General features: G+C 36.8%; 2 protein-coding genes and 1 long non-coding RNA gene across 3 annotated transcripts in view; 1 reads left to right on the top strand and 2 right to left on the bottom strand.

Moving 5' to 3' along the window:
* The window catches only part of LOC134667500 (ras-related C3 botulinum toxin substrate 2), a 54,446-nt gene extending 45,010 nt beyond the window's left edge, over positions 1 to 9,436 (bottom strand). Inside the window, exon 1 of the mRNA XM_063524927.1 lies at positions 9,127 to 9,436. Within this exon, the coding sequence (XP_063380997.1) occupies positions 9,127 to 9,161 (35 nt within the window). The 5' untranslated portion in view covers positions 9,162 to 9,436. The remainder of the gene's footprint in view (positions 1 to 9,126) is intronic.
* Positions 9,437 to 10,073: 637 nt separating this feature from the next.
* On the top strand, positions 10,074 to 14,441 carry LOC134667474 (histone acetyltransferase KAT8-like). Its single transcript, XM_063524893.1, has one exon. The coding sequence runs from the start codon at positions 10,167 to 10,169 to the stop codon at positions 11,493 to 11,495; it is 1,329 nt and encodes a 442-aa protein (XP_063380963.1). The 5' UTR covers positions 10,074 to 10,166; the 3' UTR covers positions 11,496 to 14,441.
* A 1,161-nt stretch (positions 14,442 to 15,602) lies between these two features.
* Positions 15,603 to 17,680, bottom strand: LOC134667473 (uncharacterized). The gene is made up of 2 exons (XR_010098640.1): positions 17,563 to 17,680; positions 15,603 to 17,515 (listed from the first exon to the last, which is right to left on the bottom strand). It is a non-coding gene; the product is annotated as an uncharacterized LOC134667473 (long non-coding RNA).
* Between the last annotated feature and the right edge of the window lie 416 nt (positions 17,681 to 18,096).

Raw genomic sequence — 18,096 nt, 5'->3', positions numbered from 1 at the left:
TCAAACCGTTTTGGGATTTAGGAATCAATGGGTTTTAATTAACAACTGTACCGAAAACTGATGGAAACCAATAAAATTAATCAGAATGAAATGTTAAACTTGTTAAATGAAAGACAAGAAAACCAAACGTTTACTATTGAGGTAAAATAGAGTAGGTAGGAAGGATAATAGCGAATCAAAATGTATTTTGGTCTGCGGTACGGACACGATAATTAAATTATGTATACTAGAGCAGCGGTTCTCAAACTTTTTTGGTGACGGAACCCTTTTGGAAAGCGAAATATTTGACGGAACCCCAAATGAAAAATTTTCGTTCGTCACTGTGGACCAGATATACCTATAGAAGTGCTGGTTTTTTTTCTTATTATTACAAGTATTTTCGCGGAACCCCAACAGAGGCTTTGCGGAACCCTAGGGTTCCGCGGAACACACTTTGAGAATGGCTGTACTAGAGTATATACTGTCATGTTTAAAAGATCATATGACATTAAAATAGCAGGGCTAGCTTCTTTGAAAACGTCATTAACTAGTTTAACTACTCATAAAATAAAACTATTGAAACGGATTATATCGTGTATATTGAATTGTTACAACATCCCGACGTTTCTAACCCTTTACAGCGTTCGTGGTCAATGGGTGACAATAGTTTTATTTAATGAGTAACTATCGCGGTAACCGAAGACAATATTATCATTAACTACTTTCAAGTTTGAGTTCAACACCCATAATCAGATAAATTGTAAAAGTCTATGCAACGTCCGTCGATAAGTTTCCAGTTTAGTCACTGCTAAAGCACTCCATTAGTCCTCTAAGGAAGCATGAGTAAGTGGAACAGACTCATGTATGGCGACTTCTTAGTATAATTAGTCTTCACATATGGCTAAAGAGATCGAATACCGAGAGAAAAAATCTCGCTTGGAACGAATGTCGGTTTACATATTCTATTAACGTCGAGGAGAATTCCTTAATTGAGCCCGCAGTTCCTTTTTAATTGAATGAATGGGATAAGATAAAGGGCTATTAAGTAATTGAATATTCTGAAAGTTGTCCGGTATTCTACGCTGGCGCCTAGTCTAGTTTATAGAATTTAATTCGTTCTAGACGTTGCATTGGTATTTGGAATATGTCGAGAATGCGGTTTTATTGAAAACTCTGAGCGTATTTTGCATAACGTCCAACCCTGAGGAAAGTCACAACAAAAAACATGTCACATTATGGGAGGGCGAACCAGTGATCGATTCGAAACGTTTCTCAACAAATAACTCAATATGGAGACCCGTCAGTGCTGCCATGGCGTTACGAATAAAAGAGAGACCCACCAAACCTGCCATGGCGTTACGAATTTTAAAAGGGTAGGGGTCTAGCCAAGAACGTACATCGACAAACACCGAACGAAAAGAAAAAATATCGTGATGACAGACTATGCAACGAAAAGTCAGAGAATCACTACTTCCATGCTTCCGGTTGCAAGCAATCCGTGTGTCTAGCACGCCAAATCGAAACGTCTAGTTAGACTTAAATATCCGACGTAACCACCGCCAAGCCTCAATAAGTCTCAATGGGATCACGTCCAACGTACAAATGAAAGGAACAGTTCAAAGCATTACTCAATTTACTTCGTGATCCATTCATCGACTAATCAGATTATGACATAAAGCTGAGCATGCGGGCGCTGTTCTGACACTGCTAATCGGCGTTCAGTCATACCTAGTATATTTTATAGCTCTTCTGCAGCAAATACACTCCTGGTGTTTTTTTTTATTCCGAGGTGGCTCAAGCGAGTTGTCTATACCTTATTATCTTATGGGACCAAATACAGGTTTAATGTGAATTAAAGATTATGATTCTCGCAGTTCAAAAATAGCCCTCAAGGTTTTAAAAATCCGCGCTAGTGAAACGTATTGCATGCAAAGGACACCAAAGAATATTTAACTTGGTCAAATATCTTAGGCAGTTATTCTCAAGAACTGAGTGAAATACTGCTTTCCAATCCTCGGTCAGTTTACGTGAATATATTATGATAAGTTCGACTGGTTTCAGTTGAGTGGGAGAATGGTAGAAACTAGAGCAGCCGACAGAATAGCGTGTCGAGAGACATTTAAACGATTATGACATCCGAGAACACATGTGTACAGGATACTGCATGTGTAATGAGATGGTTTATAGTATTTTATGCAACAGTTTTATAAGAGGGGTCAAAAAATGTGAGTGGCGTGGGTAACAATGTGAGCCGAAGGCGAACATTGTTAATAAATACGCCATGAGCATTTTTTGACTACTTATACAACGTTGCATACAATGCTTTTTCTATGAGTAGGCAATATTAAATAAAATACAAAAAAATATAAACAAAATTTTATTTATGAAAATGTCAATGTAAATTTTGGATAGTAGATATTACTATATGTATGTAGCTCTTGTCTGCGACAAGCACCCATAATACCAAATATTACTGCAACCTGTAACAAGAAAAAGGAGAATTAAATAATATTCAGTTTCAATGCAAAAATATAAAATGTACATAAATATAGCTCGTTGTACTGTGTACCCTAAAAATGTGTATCAAATATTTTTAAAACATATACCAACCTTGCTTAAAAGATAGATCTGATCCGGTGCTTTCAATTAGTCTTTGAAAATACACCAAAGACGTTTTCAGAGAATGACGAAGTTTTGTGCTCCAATCTCCACGCCATGCACTTCTCATAAGATTTGTCGTATAGGTGCTGAGATTTAGTACTTAGGCAACAAATATTCGGTCGCTGCTTGTGCTGCAGCGGATATTTCTTCAGGTGTAGAAACAATGTATTCCTCTTTGTCCATTTTCAACACTTTTTATGAACGCAAAACAAATTTAACAAATAGTAACGCAAAGTACTCAAAGAACAAGAAATTACCGGGAAAGGCGGGAAACGAGAAACAAACGAGTAATGTCTATGGTTATGTTTTTTTTAAAGCCGTTACACACTACCGCACCGCACCAGGGTCGTGGTGCTGTAGGGTATAAAAGTATTTTTTATTATGTTGGTAGCAATGAACTCAGTACAAATTTGTTTCTTTTTTAATAAAAACCGTATGCATTCAATCGTTTGTCACGTTGGTAGCAATGTACCGGTATGTGGCACCTGCTACCCTGCACTAGCTTACCGTATCGTAATGTCTCTAAAACGATACAAGTGCTTTTTTGGGCAATAGACTATAGACTTTTAAGGAGTATTAATAATGTATGCCCTTATATGTTCGTTCGTGACTATGTAAATGACGGATAAAAGTACCCGAGTAGAAAAAATTCTTTATAGCTTCTGAGATTAACGTTTACAATGTAAAGGGCTTTACAATGCAAAATTACGACTTTTCTGCGTACTGGCCCTTTAAACCCGCTTTAAAATACGTCGTAATTATCCAGCAACATTGTAAGAAAATCTAGACATTTTCAGCTGCATATTTCAAAGAAATACGAGCCCTCTTTCTTCCCACGGTTTTCTATAAAGAAATAAGTACCGCGGCCTGCAAATCATTTGTAGCATCTTTCTTATCACTTTACTAGACTTTCTTTTCTATACAAAATGTAGTCATTAGTGGGTTAATAGTTAGTGACTTTTTGACAATATCCTTCCAAGTACAATCGCCTGTTATAAAGTCTAACAGAACAAGGCCTTAATTAAATATAAATTTTAAGGTATTAAACCTCTATTCCACCCTACACACACACAGGGCTTAAACTAATCACCGTAATCAGATATATTTGGACCTCATCAGGTATTTGACTGTGTTGCAGCAAATGAAACATTCATGTTATGGACCCTTCAAGACCGGCTTTAACAATTTCACACGACTATTCCCTAGCCTAATTCTTAAAGAAACAAAAGTAAATTAAGTTCCGGCACCTTTGGCTTGTTTGAATATAATATACATGCCAAGCACGCATCACTGCAACAAGGATGTGATGTGACACTATCAAACGTGATCTTAGCACTTTCACTTTCCCATAAAGTTTAAATGTTTGAAAGCGAATAGGTACCAATACCATGTTAGTCTTAGGAACCTGACTAATAAGGTAAAACCGCCGGTTATGGTCTTAACTTCTTAAGCTACATATGGAATGAAAACTATATACAGGAGTGTAAAAAGGTTTAATAACCCCTTTTTGTACCTAACTAAGTAGTTGCAAGACATTTGCAATAATGAAATATTGCAGTATATTTGCATTTGCCTTTATAATATATAGACTGGTAATTAACTATACATTTCTTTCTACGTTTTTGAGTTTTTGTAGAAAGAGAGAGATCTAGACCTATGTCAACTGTGACTAAATAATATAATATTCCTACCGAATGTTATAAGTTCCAACATGAAAATATTTTAGGGAATACGACAACATTCCCTTAAAACCTTCACGATTATATATATAGTCCTCCTCATCGATATCGATGACAGCGACCTCAGCAATTACGGATTACGCCTGTAATGGCTCCTCTACACGATGGGCCAACGCCGGCCACTCCAAGGGACACATTTATGTGTTAGAGGAAGCAAGTGATATTGCTATCTCATTCTACCGCATGGCTGCGTCCCTTGGATTGGCCGGCGCTGGCCCATCGTGTAGAGGAGCCATTATGGGCCCGAATGTGGCTGGGCAGGCCGAACTTGGTCTTAAAGACTCTTCTGCAGGTGTTACAATAGAGATGGCCAGACGATTAAGCAATACTGTAAATACAGAAATTGATGTAAATGTAAATCGATTGGAATGTTTCATTACTGCACACAATGATCAGAGATTAAACGAAACGTCAGCATAACCTTGACTGCAAACCCGTTAACCTAAAAATAGTATTTATAGTGTTTACTGTTGGCGGGCCTAGCCCGACCCGAATGAGGTCGCGTGCTGTATCAATTATTTTTATTGCTAAACTGTGTGATAACTTTGGGATTGTTAGATAATACGTGGAAATATAGAACGAAAGTCTCCCATCACATGTAGTCTGCTTCCCATCTTCGAAAACAGCATGAGTTGACAAGAAAGGAAAATAGAATCGGTGTTTGCAGTGCAACGCACGATTTTTTGTGGGGGCCGAATCAGATTTGCGAGATCCAGACTTGTTTGTGTCTTACCTCTTGTTTATCAGATCCAAGTGCTGACACTTATGTACTCGTACCTATAGTCAGCTGTAGAAAAGTATGGTCGTACCTACATAGAATATTGTAAGCAGAAGGGGAATCAATATGACTGTAGGTTCATTTTTATTTTATATTTTTATTTATATCTATAATAGATAATTGGACATTTTTTTACACAAATTGACTAAGCCCCACGGTCTCAGACAACGATATGTATAAATACTTAACTACATAGAAAACAACCATGACTCAGGAACAAATATCTGTGTTCATCACACAAATGAATGCCCCTACCAGGATTTGAACCCGGGACCATCGGCTTCATAGGCAGGGTCACTACCCACTAGGCCAGACCGGTCGTTCACATTGAGTGGAGATTCGCCGCATTCGTAATTATGTCCTAGACAACCTAGAGCAAAATATCTCCTGATGTACAGTTGTCCTAACAGAGTATAGCTTGTATCCAACAGTATGCGCTAAAAAAAGGATTTTAAAATAGGTACAGACTATTCATGAATCCGTATCCAAATCAACTTGACGATTGAAACAGCACTTATTCCACGAAGGGGCGCTTTCAATACCTACGAATGTAAACTTCATTTGAATGCTGGCCTTTTGATTCCTGATCCCACCTGTCAAGGTTGAATGGTGAATACATACCTACAGCGTACACCTAGATAGGTGATTGTATATACATAATAGAGGGTGAAACACCCCCTTTTCACAGGAAAATACGGTTTCCGTTATGATCATATCTAGCAACGTTACTAAAGGAAATAGCCCTGTGAAATGATAGCAGGTATATAAATGATAGCCATGTTTGCCCTCCGACCGACATTATCTAGATAACTATTATTCTAGTTATTTCAAGTGTACAGTTTAATGTTTATTTTCTTATCCCCAAATACAAATTTATAATGACAATAATATATGTGACGTCCCACGAGTAAAGGTACATGGCGGTTGGCGCTTACGCTATTATTAACGTCGCTCCAATATTATTGCGGCGCTATGCGACGTAGGCGCCAGCCGCCATAAGGTACCTTTTGCCGTGGAACGTCACATATTGTTGGTATGTAGCTACAAACTGTACACAACACCAGTACAATGTCAGGATTTAAAATGTCTAGGTTCTAGACTCATATAAATAAATGCCTCTATGATTAATTGATTACCTATCTAAGACAATAACTTTAAGCTTAGACCTTAAACCATGACTTGGTCAGCTGAGTCATATTAATGGATAAAGCCTTATTAAAGTTGTTAAACTTGAAACTGAATGCTCATTCACTATCAACTAACTATATCTATGCGAACTTAAATGCAAACCTTGGCCTGTGGTGTTGATATGAAGTAGTATATTGAGAACTGAACGAGTAATACCTATGTTTTATACCTTACTATATAACATCATGGAGCAAATACTGGAATTATAAAGAAATATTCAAAAGTGAAATGCCAACTACACTAAAAAAGAAAGTTATGGACACATGCATTATACCAAGTTTAATATACGCAAGCCAAACATGGAATTTTACCGAAAAGGTAAAAAATAAAATAATCACATGTCAGCGAGGAATGGAACGCAGCATGCTGAATGTGAAAAAGATATATAAGATAAGACACAGCACAATAAGAGCAAAATTAAAAACTATTGATGCTCTTGCTCAAGCAAGGAAATTAAAATGGAGATGGGCTGGACACGTCGCGCGTCTGAAGGACCGCAGATGGACAAAAACAGTCACGTCATGGAAAGGCCCTGATGGCAAACGCCGAAAAGGAAAACCAACTGCACGCTGGGATGACGACATCAAAAAGATTGCCGGGCAGAACTGGCAAAAAACTGCTCAGGACCGAGAAAAATGGCTAGCTTTGGAAGAGGCCTTCACCTGAGGGGTTCCTGTTTATTAGATTAAGAGTAAAAATACTAACAAAAATCAATTTAACTAAAAAACATAAATACTAACCAAATCTAACTAACCAAACAAATCATGTACCTATCAAATAGCAGGAAATAAAAGGCTTTTTATTTTATTTTATTTTATTTTATATAACATCACTCAATGTAATGTTTCACCTTTGCCATCGAATCGCTTTGGGTGTCTCTATCACAGTTCCATAATACTTCATGCGAAACTAAGTGGCCTGACTACTGAAGGTAGCTAGTGACCTAACTGGTGATAATGCCATCTCTTCCACTCTTAGTTGGTCTTAACAAGGGTAAAGGAGATAGCATTGTGATCTTGTGTGATCTTGATCATTGTGAGCAAGTATAGTCTGACAGTGACAGTTGCATATTGTTCGCTAAATTGCAAAATGTAATTGAAGACCAAAAAAGTTAAGACAATGTTGCCACTGCAATAACTTGTTTGTAAAATAGTAAATTCCTTTTGATAAATAATCACGCTAAGATAATTTATTTATTAGTAATTTTACTTGTACGATTTAAAGAAGTACTTTTATTTACTTATTTTAATATAAATACAAGACGCGCTAGTAAAAAGTGGCAACATTTTCTTACTTTTTTTGGGTCTTGAATTACGTTTTGCAGTACAAGGAGCGTTAGCAATTAGCATGTTGTCTACAGGCCAGTAGTGGCATCCATGTCATAAGGAAATGATAGACAGCATTCTATTGGTTACATTATTGACAACACAAAGGCATGACTCATCAAAAATGAGTTATCAGTAAGTTTTACCAGAATTTATCATTATCACAAAATGTATCTCCGCTTTGCATTATCATTATCACAAGCTGATAACTGCTACTATACTCATTTTCAAGGAAGCCATTTATTTATGTGTTTTAATGTAATAATTTGGTCTACTAGTAGACTGCTCATCACGTCATCATCATCATCATGCTGAGTCATTATGTAGGGGTCATATGTGTTTTATAACCGAGATACTAAAATAGTTATATTGTAAAATTTGTCAGTATTTTACTAAAATAACAATTGTAATGGGCAGATTGGTTTAAACATAGTCCAATCAAACTACTTTTATTACCCAAACTAACCTCTAGCCGCCCATATGTCAAACCTTGCCAAGCAAAATGAAATTTTATTTTGTCAACACAAAGTTCAAATTAGAATGGAAAAGGAGACCTTTTTATAGGTCTCTGGGCGGCTAGAGGTCAAATAAACCAAGCTGCAGCTACCAGTTGTCCAAAGATTCTTGCTGTACAAGTACAGCAGAGGCAGCAGAGGTAGCAGCTCAAGAGGTGCTATAATAATTGTTCAAATATTATATAATGACAGTATTCAAGCCAAAAGTACTTGGTGTAAAAAAATACCATGAATTAAATTGTCTTAAACCGAGAGCAGTTTTCTTCATTCAGCCTACAATTTCTACATATAACCAACCAACCAAACAATAGAGAATACCATTTTGTACCATTTGGAGCTGAAACTCTAGGTCCATGGGGTCCCAGCGCGCATAAGTTGTTCGCAGAAATCGCGAAGCGTCTGGTTGACGTAACTGGTGACCGAAGAGCTGGTGGCTACCTCGCACAACGTATCAGCATTGCGATACAGCGGGGAAATGCCGCCAGCATCCTTGGTACAATGCCTCAGGGGCCTATTTTAGATTTAAGCTAGTTATTAATTTCGTTTAGTAGTACCACTGTATTTATATTGTATGTAAATAAATGATTTAGTCGCCAATTGTAAATTGTGATAACAGCATCCTTCCAATCAAATAACAAAAGTAATAAACAACTTATGATACTATTGTTGGTTATGCTACTCATAGGCTACAAACATTTCTATCGAATCTTATTCTCATTTGAAGGAATTAAACTGACGTATTCCGGCTTTCATACAATAACGAATGCAATAATCTAAAACTACCAATACAATACGTACGCCTCAGTACAAAGGTACTAATAGAAGGATCATAAATTTAAACACATCAATTTAAAAATGACGTCAGTACAATGTAACGTGAAGTGTATAGCGAGTCGGCCAGTAACAGTGTAGAAAATAACACGGTAAGGACAATAACTTACCCGTCGCCGACCACAACGCATTTGATCGCCTGCATTTCTGCTGATTACAGAGACGGTTGAACTAATAAAGCACAATTACACAAGCTATCTCCCCAATTCCTCCGTCACACTCCACACAAATAACACGTCCAGATGTAATCAATACACAACGGCACACAATCAACACTCGTATAAATTAACAGCACAGTTTTTAGATAACAATATTAATTTCATATCTCTATACTGGCGATAAGAACAATTTGTTCACGAAATCACCGTTCACTCGGAGACGTCTCGTTCGCCGTCAACGATTACAGCAACGGCATTAAAATAAAGTTGCCATGTGATAGTTTAACAGTTCTGTCGAAACCCGCAAATTTTTCAATTATTTTGAATGTTTAGATTTTTGTAACTGATTTTATAACAAAATGTAATGTTTATGTAAATTAATACAGACTTGCTGAGGCTCGTTTTTGTTAATAAATAAGTAAAACCGCTTTTAATCCCCAATAAATCAATTTCAATCAATTATTTGTGCTTTCAAGCCCTTTCTTAATATAATGAAAATGTATAAAGTACATAAATATAATCTATAATTAAGTTAAATTGAGAAAATAATGTTGGAGACAACTATTGTGGTATCTATGATAAATTTTATTTTCCCTCAAATTATACCAAAACTGCAAGGCTAGTAACACTGGTAGCCATAGACAAATTGTGTTTTTTTTTATTTAACATAGATAAAGTCGTGAATGTCGTCATGGTTATTTTAAATAGTTACAATAATAATAAACAAATAATAAGTAAAATAACTTAAAATTTAGTTACTATTTTCACAATAAATAAAATAAAAGTTTGTTTTATAATCGGTAAAGTATAAAAAACCGGTAACAATATGTGTAATGAAGGCGTACTCTAGTCTTGTATTTTTTTATTGCGGCAGTTTTTTGCGCGTCGTTGATTTGCGCTGCTTCGCTCTATAGTCTATGGTTGTACTATGGCTGCAGTGGCCACAACGGTAGTTGCGCGGTATTGCGTGATACTATCGAAATTTAACAACTATGGCTAAAGGTGATAAAGAACTGGAAAAACCCATCGTTAATAATGAATTACCAAACCCGGAGTGTCGTAGTGCAGATCAGGAAGACTCGGAATCGACGCAAGAACAGCCCCTTGACATAGGAGAGCATTATTTAGTGCGGCGTTCAGATGAGTCATGGCACCCGGCGGAGATAATCCAAACGCGGTACAACGCCGCAGACTCCGGCTTCGAATACTATGTGCACTATGTGGGCTACGACCGAAGGCTCGACGAGTGGGTTTCCCGCCATCGCGTCATGTCCGATAGGTTTGACATGTGCGAGCAGTCGAATAACAATTTGAATTCCGACCACCTGCTCACCGACAAGTCTGGCCGGAAGATAACGCGGAATCAGAAACGTAAACATGACGAGATCAACCACGTCCAGAAGTCCTATGCAGAAATGGACCCCACGACCGCTGCACTCGAGAAGGAACATGAAGCCATCACGAAAGTCAAATACATCGACAAAATTCAAATAGGAAAGTACGAGATCGATACTTGGTATTTTAGTCCTTATCCTGATGAATATGGCAAACAGTCTAAACTATGGATATGCGAATACTGCTTAAAATATATGAGAATGGAGAAAACATACAGGTATCATCTAAGTGAGTGTACAGCAAGACAACCACAGGGCAGTGAGATATACAGAAAAGGTACCATTGCAATATTTGAAGCGGATGGAAAAGAGCATAAGATTTATTGCCAGAATCTATGTCTACTAGCAAAGTTATTTTTAGACCATAAAACATTGTATTTTGATATAGAACAGTTCTTATTCTACATCCTGTGTGAGGTTGACAAGCAGGGTGCGCACTTAGTCGGATACTTTTCTAAAGAGAAGGACTCCCCCGAAGGTAACAATGTGGCTTGTATACTAACCCTACCTCCGTACCAGAGACAAGGCTATGGCAAGCTGCTGATTGCATTTAGCTATGAGCTCTCAAGACTAGAGCAAGTGGTTGGTAGTCCAGAGAAGCCCTTGTCAGACCTCGGCAAGCTCAGTTACCGATCGTACTGGTCCTATGTGCTGTTGGAAGTGTTGAGTGCAAGTCGGGGCACATTAAGCATTAAAGATCTCAGTCAAATGACAGGAATATCACAAACAGACATTATATCTACACTCCAATCTATGAATATGGTGAAATACTGGAAGGGTCAGCATGTGATCTGTGTTACTCCAAAAATAGTTGCGGAGCAGCTTGCAAGCTCTCATTTCAAGAAGCCCCGGCTGTGTGTAGACCCGTCTGCATTGAGGTGGGTCCCGCCGAACAAGCAGGGGCATTCGGCTAAGGCTAAAAAGTAGTACAGGCTAACAGGCAGGGCCTAGAGAAGATTACACCGTTAGTTGCTACCAAAGGATTCTCTGGGTACAGGCCTGTTCAACTTTAATTTACAACTGCATGCAGTGAGGACACTTGACTAGAGTATTAGTATTGATAGCTTATTATGAAAATAGTAATTACGCAGTTACACTTACCCTGCAGCTTAATTTTCATGCTATGTTGCCAATTCTTTAGTAAAATAGAGAAATTAAATGATTGCATTTTTGCAAACATGCTGGTCCTTGAAGGCATGTTTTATAAACTTATTGTTACTATGCTTGCAAATTCGTATCTGTGCTCAATTTTTGAAAACTGAAACAAAACCCTAAAACCACTACTTAAGGTTTTCTTTCTTGAAACTTAGACAGATCACATAGCGGAATATATAAGCGCAACAATGTTACTCTCTCTATCTATTAATATTATTTTGGTTTTAACTATTAATATTTTCTACTATTCAAGACAAAATATCGTTCAGACCTGCTGGCATGAGTTGAGTTCTCGCGCGTGACAGAAGGGGTGAGATAATTAATGTGATGTAGGTATATATTTAACTATATTGGCACTAGGTATTTTATAAATGAAACGTCAGAGCTTTTGGGCAGTCAAATAGAACTGTTTTATTCATCGAGCTGTAAGTAGAGTGAACCTGTTTGTTTACATTATGGGGCCGTGACGTCACACAACCACAGGGCGGCTATCACGCGTGACTCCATACATCTAGCGCGACTTCAAGTATGGACTCGCGCGCGAGAATGCAACATGCTAGACTGTCAGGATTATAATTATAGCAAGTTTTAATGTAATTTAGTGTGGTCTAAGGGTAAGTGATATTGCACTGCATTTTTGATAGCATTAATATGATCCTAGTGAGGATTTCTGTATTAATTAAATAAGTGATTCCATTTGTAGCCTCGAAGGGCAAAAAAATCCAAAAAAATATGTTAGTAAATATTTAATTAAATAATTGCAGTTAATGTGTAAAGTGTATTTAAACTGTGTTGCAAGGTGAGAGTAAAAGATTGCTTTTTCGAGTTTCGTGCATAGCTTAGACGGTGAAACTTATAGACATATAAAACTTAAAAGAAAGTATTGAGCTTTTAAAATAATACTTCACTAGCTAGCCAACATGACGCTTTGTGGCGATGGACAATCATATTACCTAGAGTCCATCTAAGTTTAAGTAAAGTGTTTACAGTCTTTTGAACTTTGCATGTCTATTAATTTGGCTGTCTATGGTGGCACTAGCAAGTAAGGCTTCTGTAAATATTGTAGTTTATGTAAGCCATAATTATCAGATAAGGAAAAATAGTGACAACCAAGCCCATTACATTATTGTATAACTTGGCACTAAAAGTGCATTTTTATAATTTAATATTTGTTTGCCAGTTTTTAGAGCCACCCCACACTAGCGTCTCCTGAGCGTCTGCGTCTAGTCAACTCTATGGCTGCTGCTCGACGCAACGTTGGCGCAGCTGCGCAGCGACGCCATTTTCCATAACGCTGACTAGCAACTGCGCAGCGACGCCATTTTCCATAACGCTGACTAGCAACTGCGCAGCGACACCATTTTCCATCACGCTGCCTAGCAACTGCGCAGCGACGCCATTTTCCATCACGCTGACTAGCAACTGCGCAGCAACCCCATTTTCCATAGCGCTGACTAGACGCCGACGCTGAAAAGACGCTAGTGTGGGGTGGCCACTTATTGAAATCTAGATCTGAAGCAATGTTGCTTTTATTTCTCATTCAGTTCCTGTACTGGTAATAGTGATATTAATCTTAAGTTGTTTATTAAGTTTAAAAAATAGCTTAGTATTAAGTTCAATCATTCGGTGATATGTACAAAACATTGACCTCTTCTTAAACAATTCACAATTTAAATTATGATATTAGATTGTCATAGATGTGAATCAAAATTAATATTTTATAGAAGCATTCAAGAAGAATTGTCTGAACTATCCATTTCTATATCTTCTATAGTTCCAAAGTAGGTATTTTAAATGTACTCAACCTAAAACATAGACCACTAAAAATGTTGGCTTTTAAGTGTTTAATTTAAAATAGTTTACAGGGCCTTACATGAAGGAAAAAAATCATATAGTTTGTTTGAACATTTAACAATCTTTACCGTTTATGGTGTTAGGATGACCTTGATAATATGATTGTAATTGTTTGGATTGAACATTACAATACTTTAAAATATCCACCTTAATGACTGAGCAGTAAGGTACTAATCTTAGTAACATTCAGTCAGTTTTTCCTCGTCTCAAATCACTTCAGCTATTCAAAACATGTTAGTATAACACATTTGAGCTTTATAAGGTGAATGACTCCTTACGTCACACCTTTAAAATATCTCTGGTCTGACGTGAGATACCGAGGAATTGCGTCATCCTTGTAGCTGGCTCAAAACATGTTTAAAATTGGCGCCTACCTGCCCTAGAAAAAGTTGCGCGAAAATTCCGCTAGATGGCAGCTTTCAAGCTTGAATTATAACGTTCTAAATATGTGTACAGGAATGTTTTTTTTACATACGTTAGAGGTATTATAAAACTCAATAGAAATTCAATGTTTACTTACATCATTTTTGTCTTACCGTGTAGTTAATGTATGACGGATCATTCTGTTTTTAAATCTACCCAGTGTTCTATATTTGAACGTTCTTTCGAACAATTTGACTACCTTTAGATTTTAAGTTAGACTTTAATTGTCTTGTAGATGTAGCTTTAAATGTTAATTGTAAGCAATGTGTAGGCTTCAGTTTTCAATTTGGACATCAAGTTGCTAAAATTTCTAAGATCTTCCCATTGCATATTTGATTAGATTCTGTGAATCGTCAGTTATTACAGTTTTTGTGATAATACTTTATTGTAAGAAAATGTGTCGATAGTTGGATGGTGATTAAAAAAAGAAATGTAATAAGATGTTATTTTATTACTTTCTATATTCCCCCCTCAATCCCTTTTTAATTAGTTGTTAGTTTATTTTAATATACAGGGTGGAAAGATAAGTCGAGCCCTGGAGGGAAACTACCTTAAATCCTTAAGCTGGCTCATTTTACTTAAAGGAGATATTCCTTTATTTTTAAAAAGAAACAAAACTGCATTCAAAGTATATTTCTTTTTTTCTTCAATTTGGCTTGTCAAAAAAAATCTTGAGTACTAAATATTAGATTTTATGGATATTTTATACGACAGACGAGTGTAAGACCTAATGTTTCTTGTAGAAATGTTATCATTAACATTAACTGTATCCACTAGTAAAATAACATTGCGAGTTTTTATTTTTTGGAATTTTTAGTCGGTTCGAGTCCCGGGCGAGGCAAGCGAGTTTTAGAAAATCTTTGAATGCAGTTTTGTTTCTTTTTAAAAATAAAGAAATGTCTCCTTTAAGTAAAATGAGCCAGCTTAAGGATTTAAGGTAGTTTCCCTCCAGGGCCCGACTTATCTTTGCACCCTGTATTTACCAACATAAAAAATTGTTTTTAAAACAAGTTCGACCATCCCACAGCGGTGCACGGCCAGGGTTTAGCAATTGCAAATTGCAAACAATTTTTTCGCTTATCCATGTAAAAGGCCAGTCTAGACGGGACAATTTGTGCGGAACTCGCGGAAGTAATAAAAACCGGGCAAGTGCGAGTCGGACTCGCGCACGAAGGGTTCCGTACCACAATGCAAAAAAAAAACAAAAAAGCAAAAAAAAAACGGTCACCCATCCAAGTACTGACCACTCCCGACGTTGCTTAACTTTGGTCAAAAATCACGTTTGTTGTATGGGAGCCCCATTTAAATCTTTATTTTATTCTGTTTTTAGTATTTGTTGTTATAGCGGCAACAGAAATACATCATCTGTGAAAATTTCAACTGTCTAGCTATCACGGTTCGTGAGATACAGCCTGGTGACAGACGGACGGACGGACGGACAGCGAAGTCTTAGTAATAGGGTCCCGTTTTACCCTTTGGGTACGGAACCCTAAAAATGAAATTCAAGGACATTGGCTCGCCTTTAGAGTTTAGCCTGGTTTTTAGGCCTGCTAAGTAGTGTGTTACTGTCATCACATATGGTTACAAAATAAAAACACAAGCTCACAGTATCTATCATTCCAATTTATTTTTTCATTTATTTCATATGCACATTACTGAACACTTACATTTTAACATAATGGAAGGGTGCACATTATAAACTGTAAATAACCGTTTGATACAATGCCCATGAAATAGATCGACTTTGCCATAACCAGGCGTGGCTCACTCTGCGATTTCGTCGTTTTGCTACAGGTAGCTAAAAGTACATCCGTTCGACCCCAATTTTGGGGATTGAATAAGCCGCGCGTGGCGCTGTCGCCACCTAACGGCCATATCTGTGCTGATCGTGACAGACGCGTTTTGTTAGAGAGCGAGTCTTCTGTACCTAGTACCACAGAATAATTAATAGTACTACCGTACAGAAAGGAAACTTCCTACAAAACCGAAGTTTGACAGCGGTTCAGGGTCGAATCATGCTGTCCCTTTCTAATATATGGCACTATCCCTTTCGGCTATCTAGGGTTGTCAAAAATCAAGTGATTATCTTATCTGTGGTCGTGCACGCAAAAGGAAGTCAAGTGGTGCCAACCCTAATAATTGCTCGGAGCAATGCTGAGCCGAGCGGAGCCGAGTTTGACCGAAGTCAGGAGCTTCGCACCCCTGCTAGTACTATATATTATTTATTCTGTGCCATAATTGCCATAACATTACTGTACGTGAATCATTATAAATGTATCGGGAAAATAAATTTCTTTTCTATACAGACTATTAGATAATCAATCTTTGCTTATCAATTTGGGTCAGACAATAATCGGGCGTTATATCAAGTTTATCGCTGTGACGCATAGTTCAATGGCCTACAAAAATAGTCAAAAACTGTTCTGAAACTGTTATACCTACCAATTTCAGTATCGTCAGTTAGGCATATTTCGCAGAATATATAATTTTTCTTCGTGCTGTGCCTTTAAGTATTAGATTAACGCGATTTCTGTTACAGTCTGTATCAAACGACATTTAAATTTAAATGTGCACTCACAACAATTATTACAAAGTTAGGACTATGGAAAAATAAAACTTAATAGGTACTTAGGTCCTTGCACAGCCAGAAATGGAACGAAGAAATGCTCATTTATATTCTGTGGTGTTATTCAAAATTGATCTTTAAAAGCTTTTGCGTAAGGATCGATTTTAATAACCATTTCTTAGTTCAGTTCGGCAACCTTTGGTATCGATTATTCCTTTGGTTTTAGACAAAATAACAAGATAAGTGTAAACGAACTTTTTTACATATCTATCTTAACATTAAGTACTCACCAAACACTGAACGATTTAGCGTTAATACTCAACACTTATTACAATATTTTTTTGTTTTATTCCATTTGTTTAATAGTTTTTTTTATTAATGTCAGAACAGATTTCTAACCAACATGTGTTACATATCTACAGCTAGGTTACATTGTACTGTCTAAATCGCCGTTATAGTTACAGAAGAATTAGTTACAATTAAGCAAATACTATAACGACTATCAATCATGTATTAAAAGGGCATTCATTTAATTCTACTCATAGATAAAGTCAGAGACGAGTAAATATTACAGACTGCTTATCTACATAATGGAGTTACTTAGCGCCATCTATAAGATTTTATTCGGAAATCGGTGCTGTATATGGTGGACATGGTTATTCTTTATTATTTACCTATATGGTGTATCAAATCAAGTATAGTGGAACCACTATAAGACTAATTTCAAGAGATATTAAAGATCTTTTTCATATTGCCTAATGGAAATGAAATATAGGATATTTCGTGTTAACGTCTTCGCTCTTTTTCGCATTATCGTGGTTCCAATGTACCTATTTAGTAACATTTATAAGGTTATGCTTTCTGTAACTGTTGGCCCCCAACCGGGCATTTCAGTATTGATAAAAACAAAGTAAAAAAATCTAATGTAAGTGTCCGTAATGAAAATTCACTGTATAGTTTTTACCTGTTCCAGTAACAACTAGAACAGGTAAAAACTACTTACATTTTTATTGCCAGTGCATTAAGGTCGAAAACGGAGAAAAAGTACATATTAAAACTCCATATTTCGCCTTAGAATTAATACTAAACTAACCTACTTATGCCCTTACATACCTGACTGATATGGTTAAAACTCTATACATAGATTAGATGTACTCTACAGTCAGCATGTATATAGCGATGGCTAAAGTGGCCATATATATGGTAACACACCTTTGTTTCCATAAAAATAAGGATGTGTTCCGATATATTCGGCCCCTTTGGCCGTCACTATCTTGTTGAAGCTGACTGTACCATGAAAGCGAAGCGTAGGTAACAACACCGTACATTGTAGATGAGTACACCCAAGCTATAGTGACAAAAATTTATTGCTAAGACTTTTTTTACAAGTAACAGTGCAAGCTATGGAAGTGACAAAACAGCTGCCAGTTTACCAAAATCACCAAGTTCAAATCCGACAATTTTTACATGATTGAAAAGTGTACTTTTTTTGGGATATTAGAACAGTAGTTACTGCCAAATTTTTGGGGC

The sequence above is a fragment of the Cydia fagiglandana genome, chromosome 9 (genome assembly GCF_963556715.1).
Source record: "Cydia fagiglandana chromosome 9, ilCydFagi1.1, whole genome shotgun sequence".
Taxonomy (NCBI): Eukaryota; Metazoa; Arthropoda; class Insecta; order Lepidoptera; family Tortricidae; genus Cydia; species Cydia fagiglandana.
The sequence above is the reverse complement of the archived record's forward strand: the minus strand, read 5'-3'. Positions and strand labels throughout refer to the sequence as shown.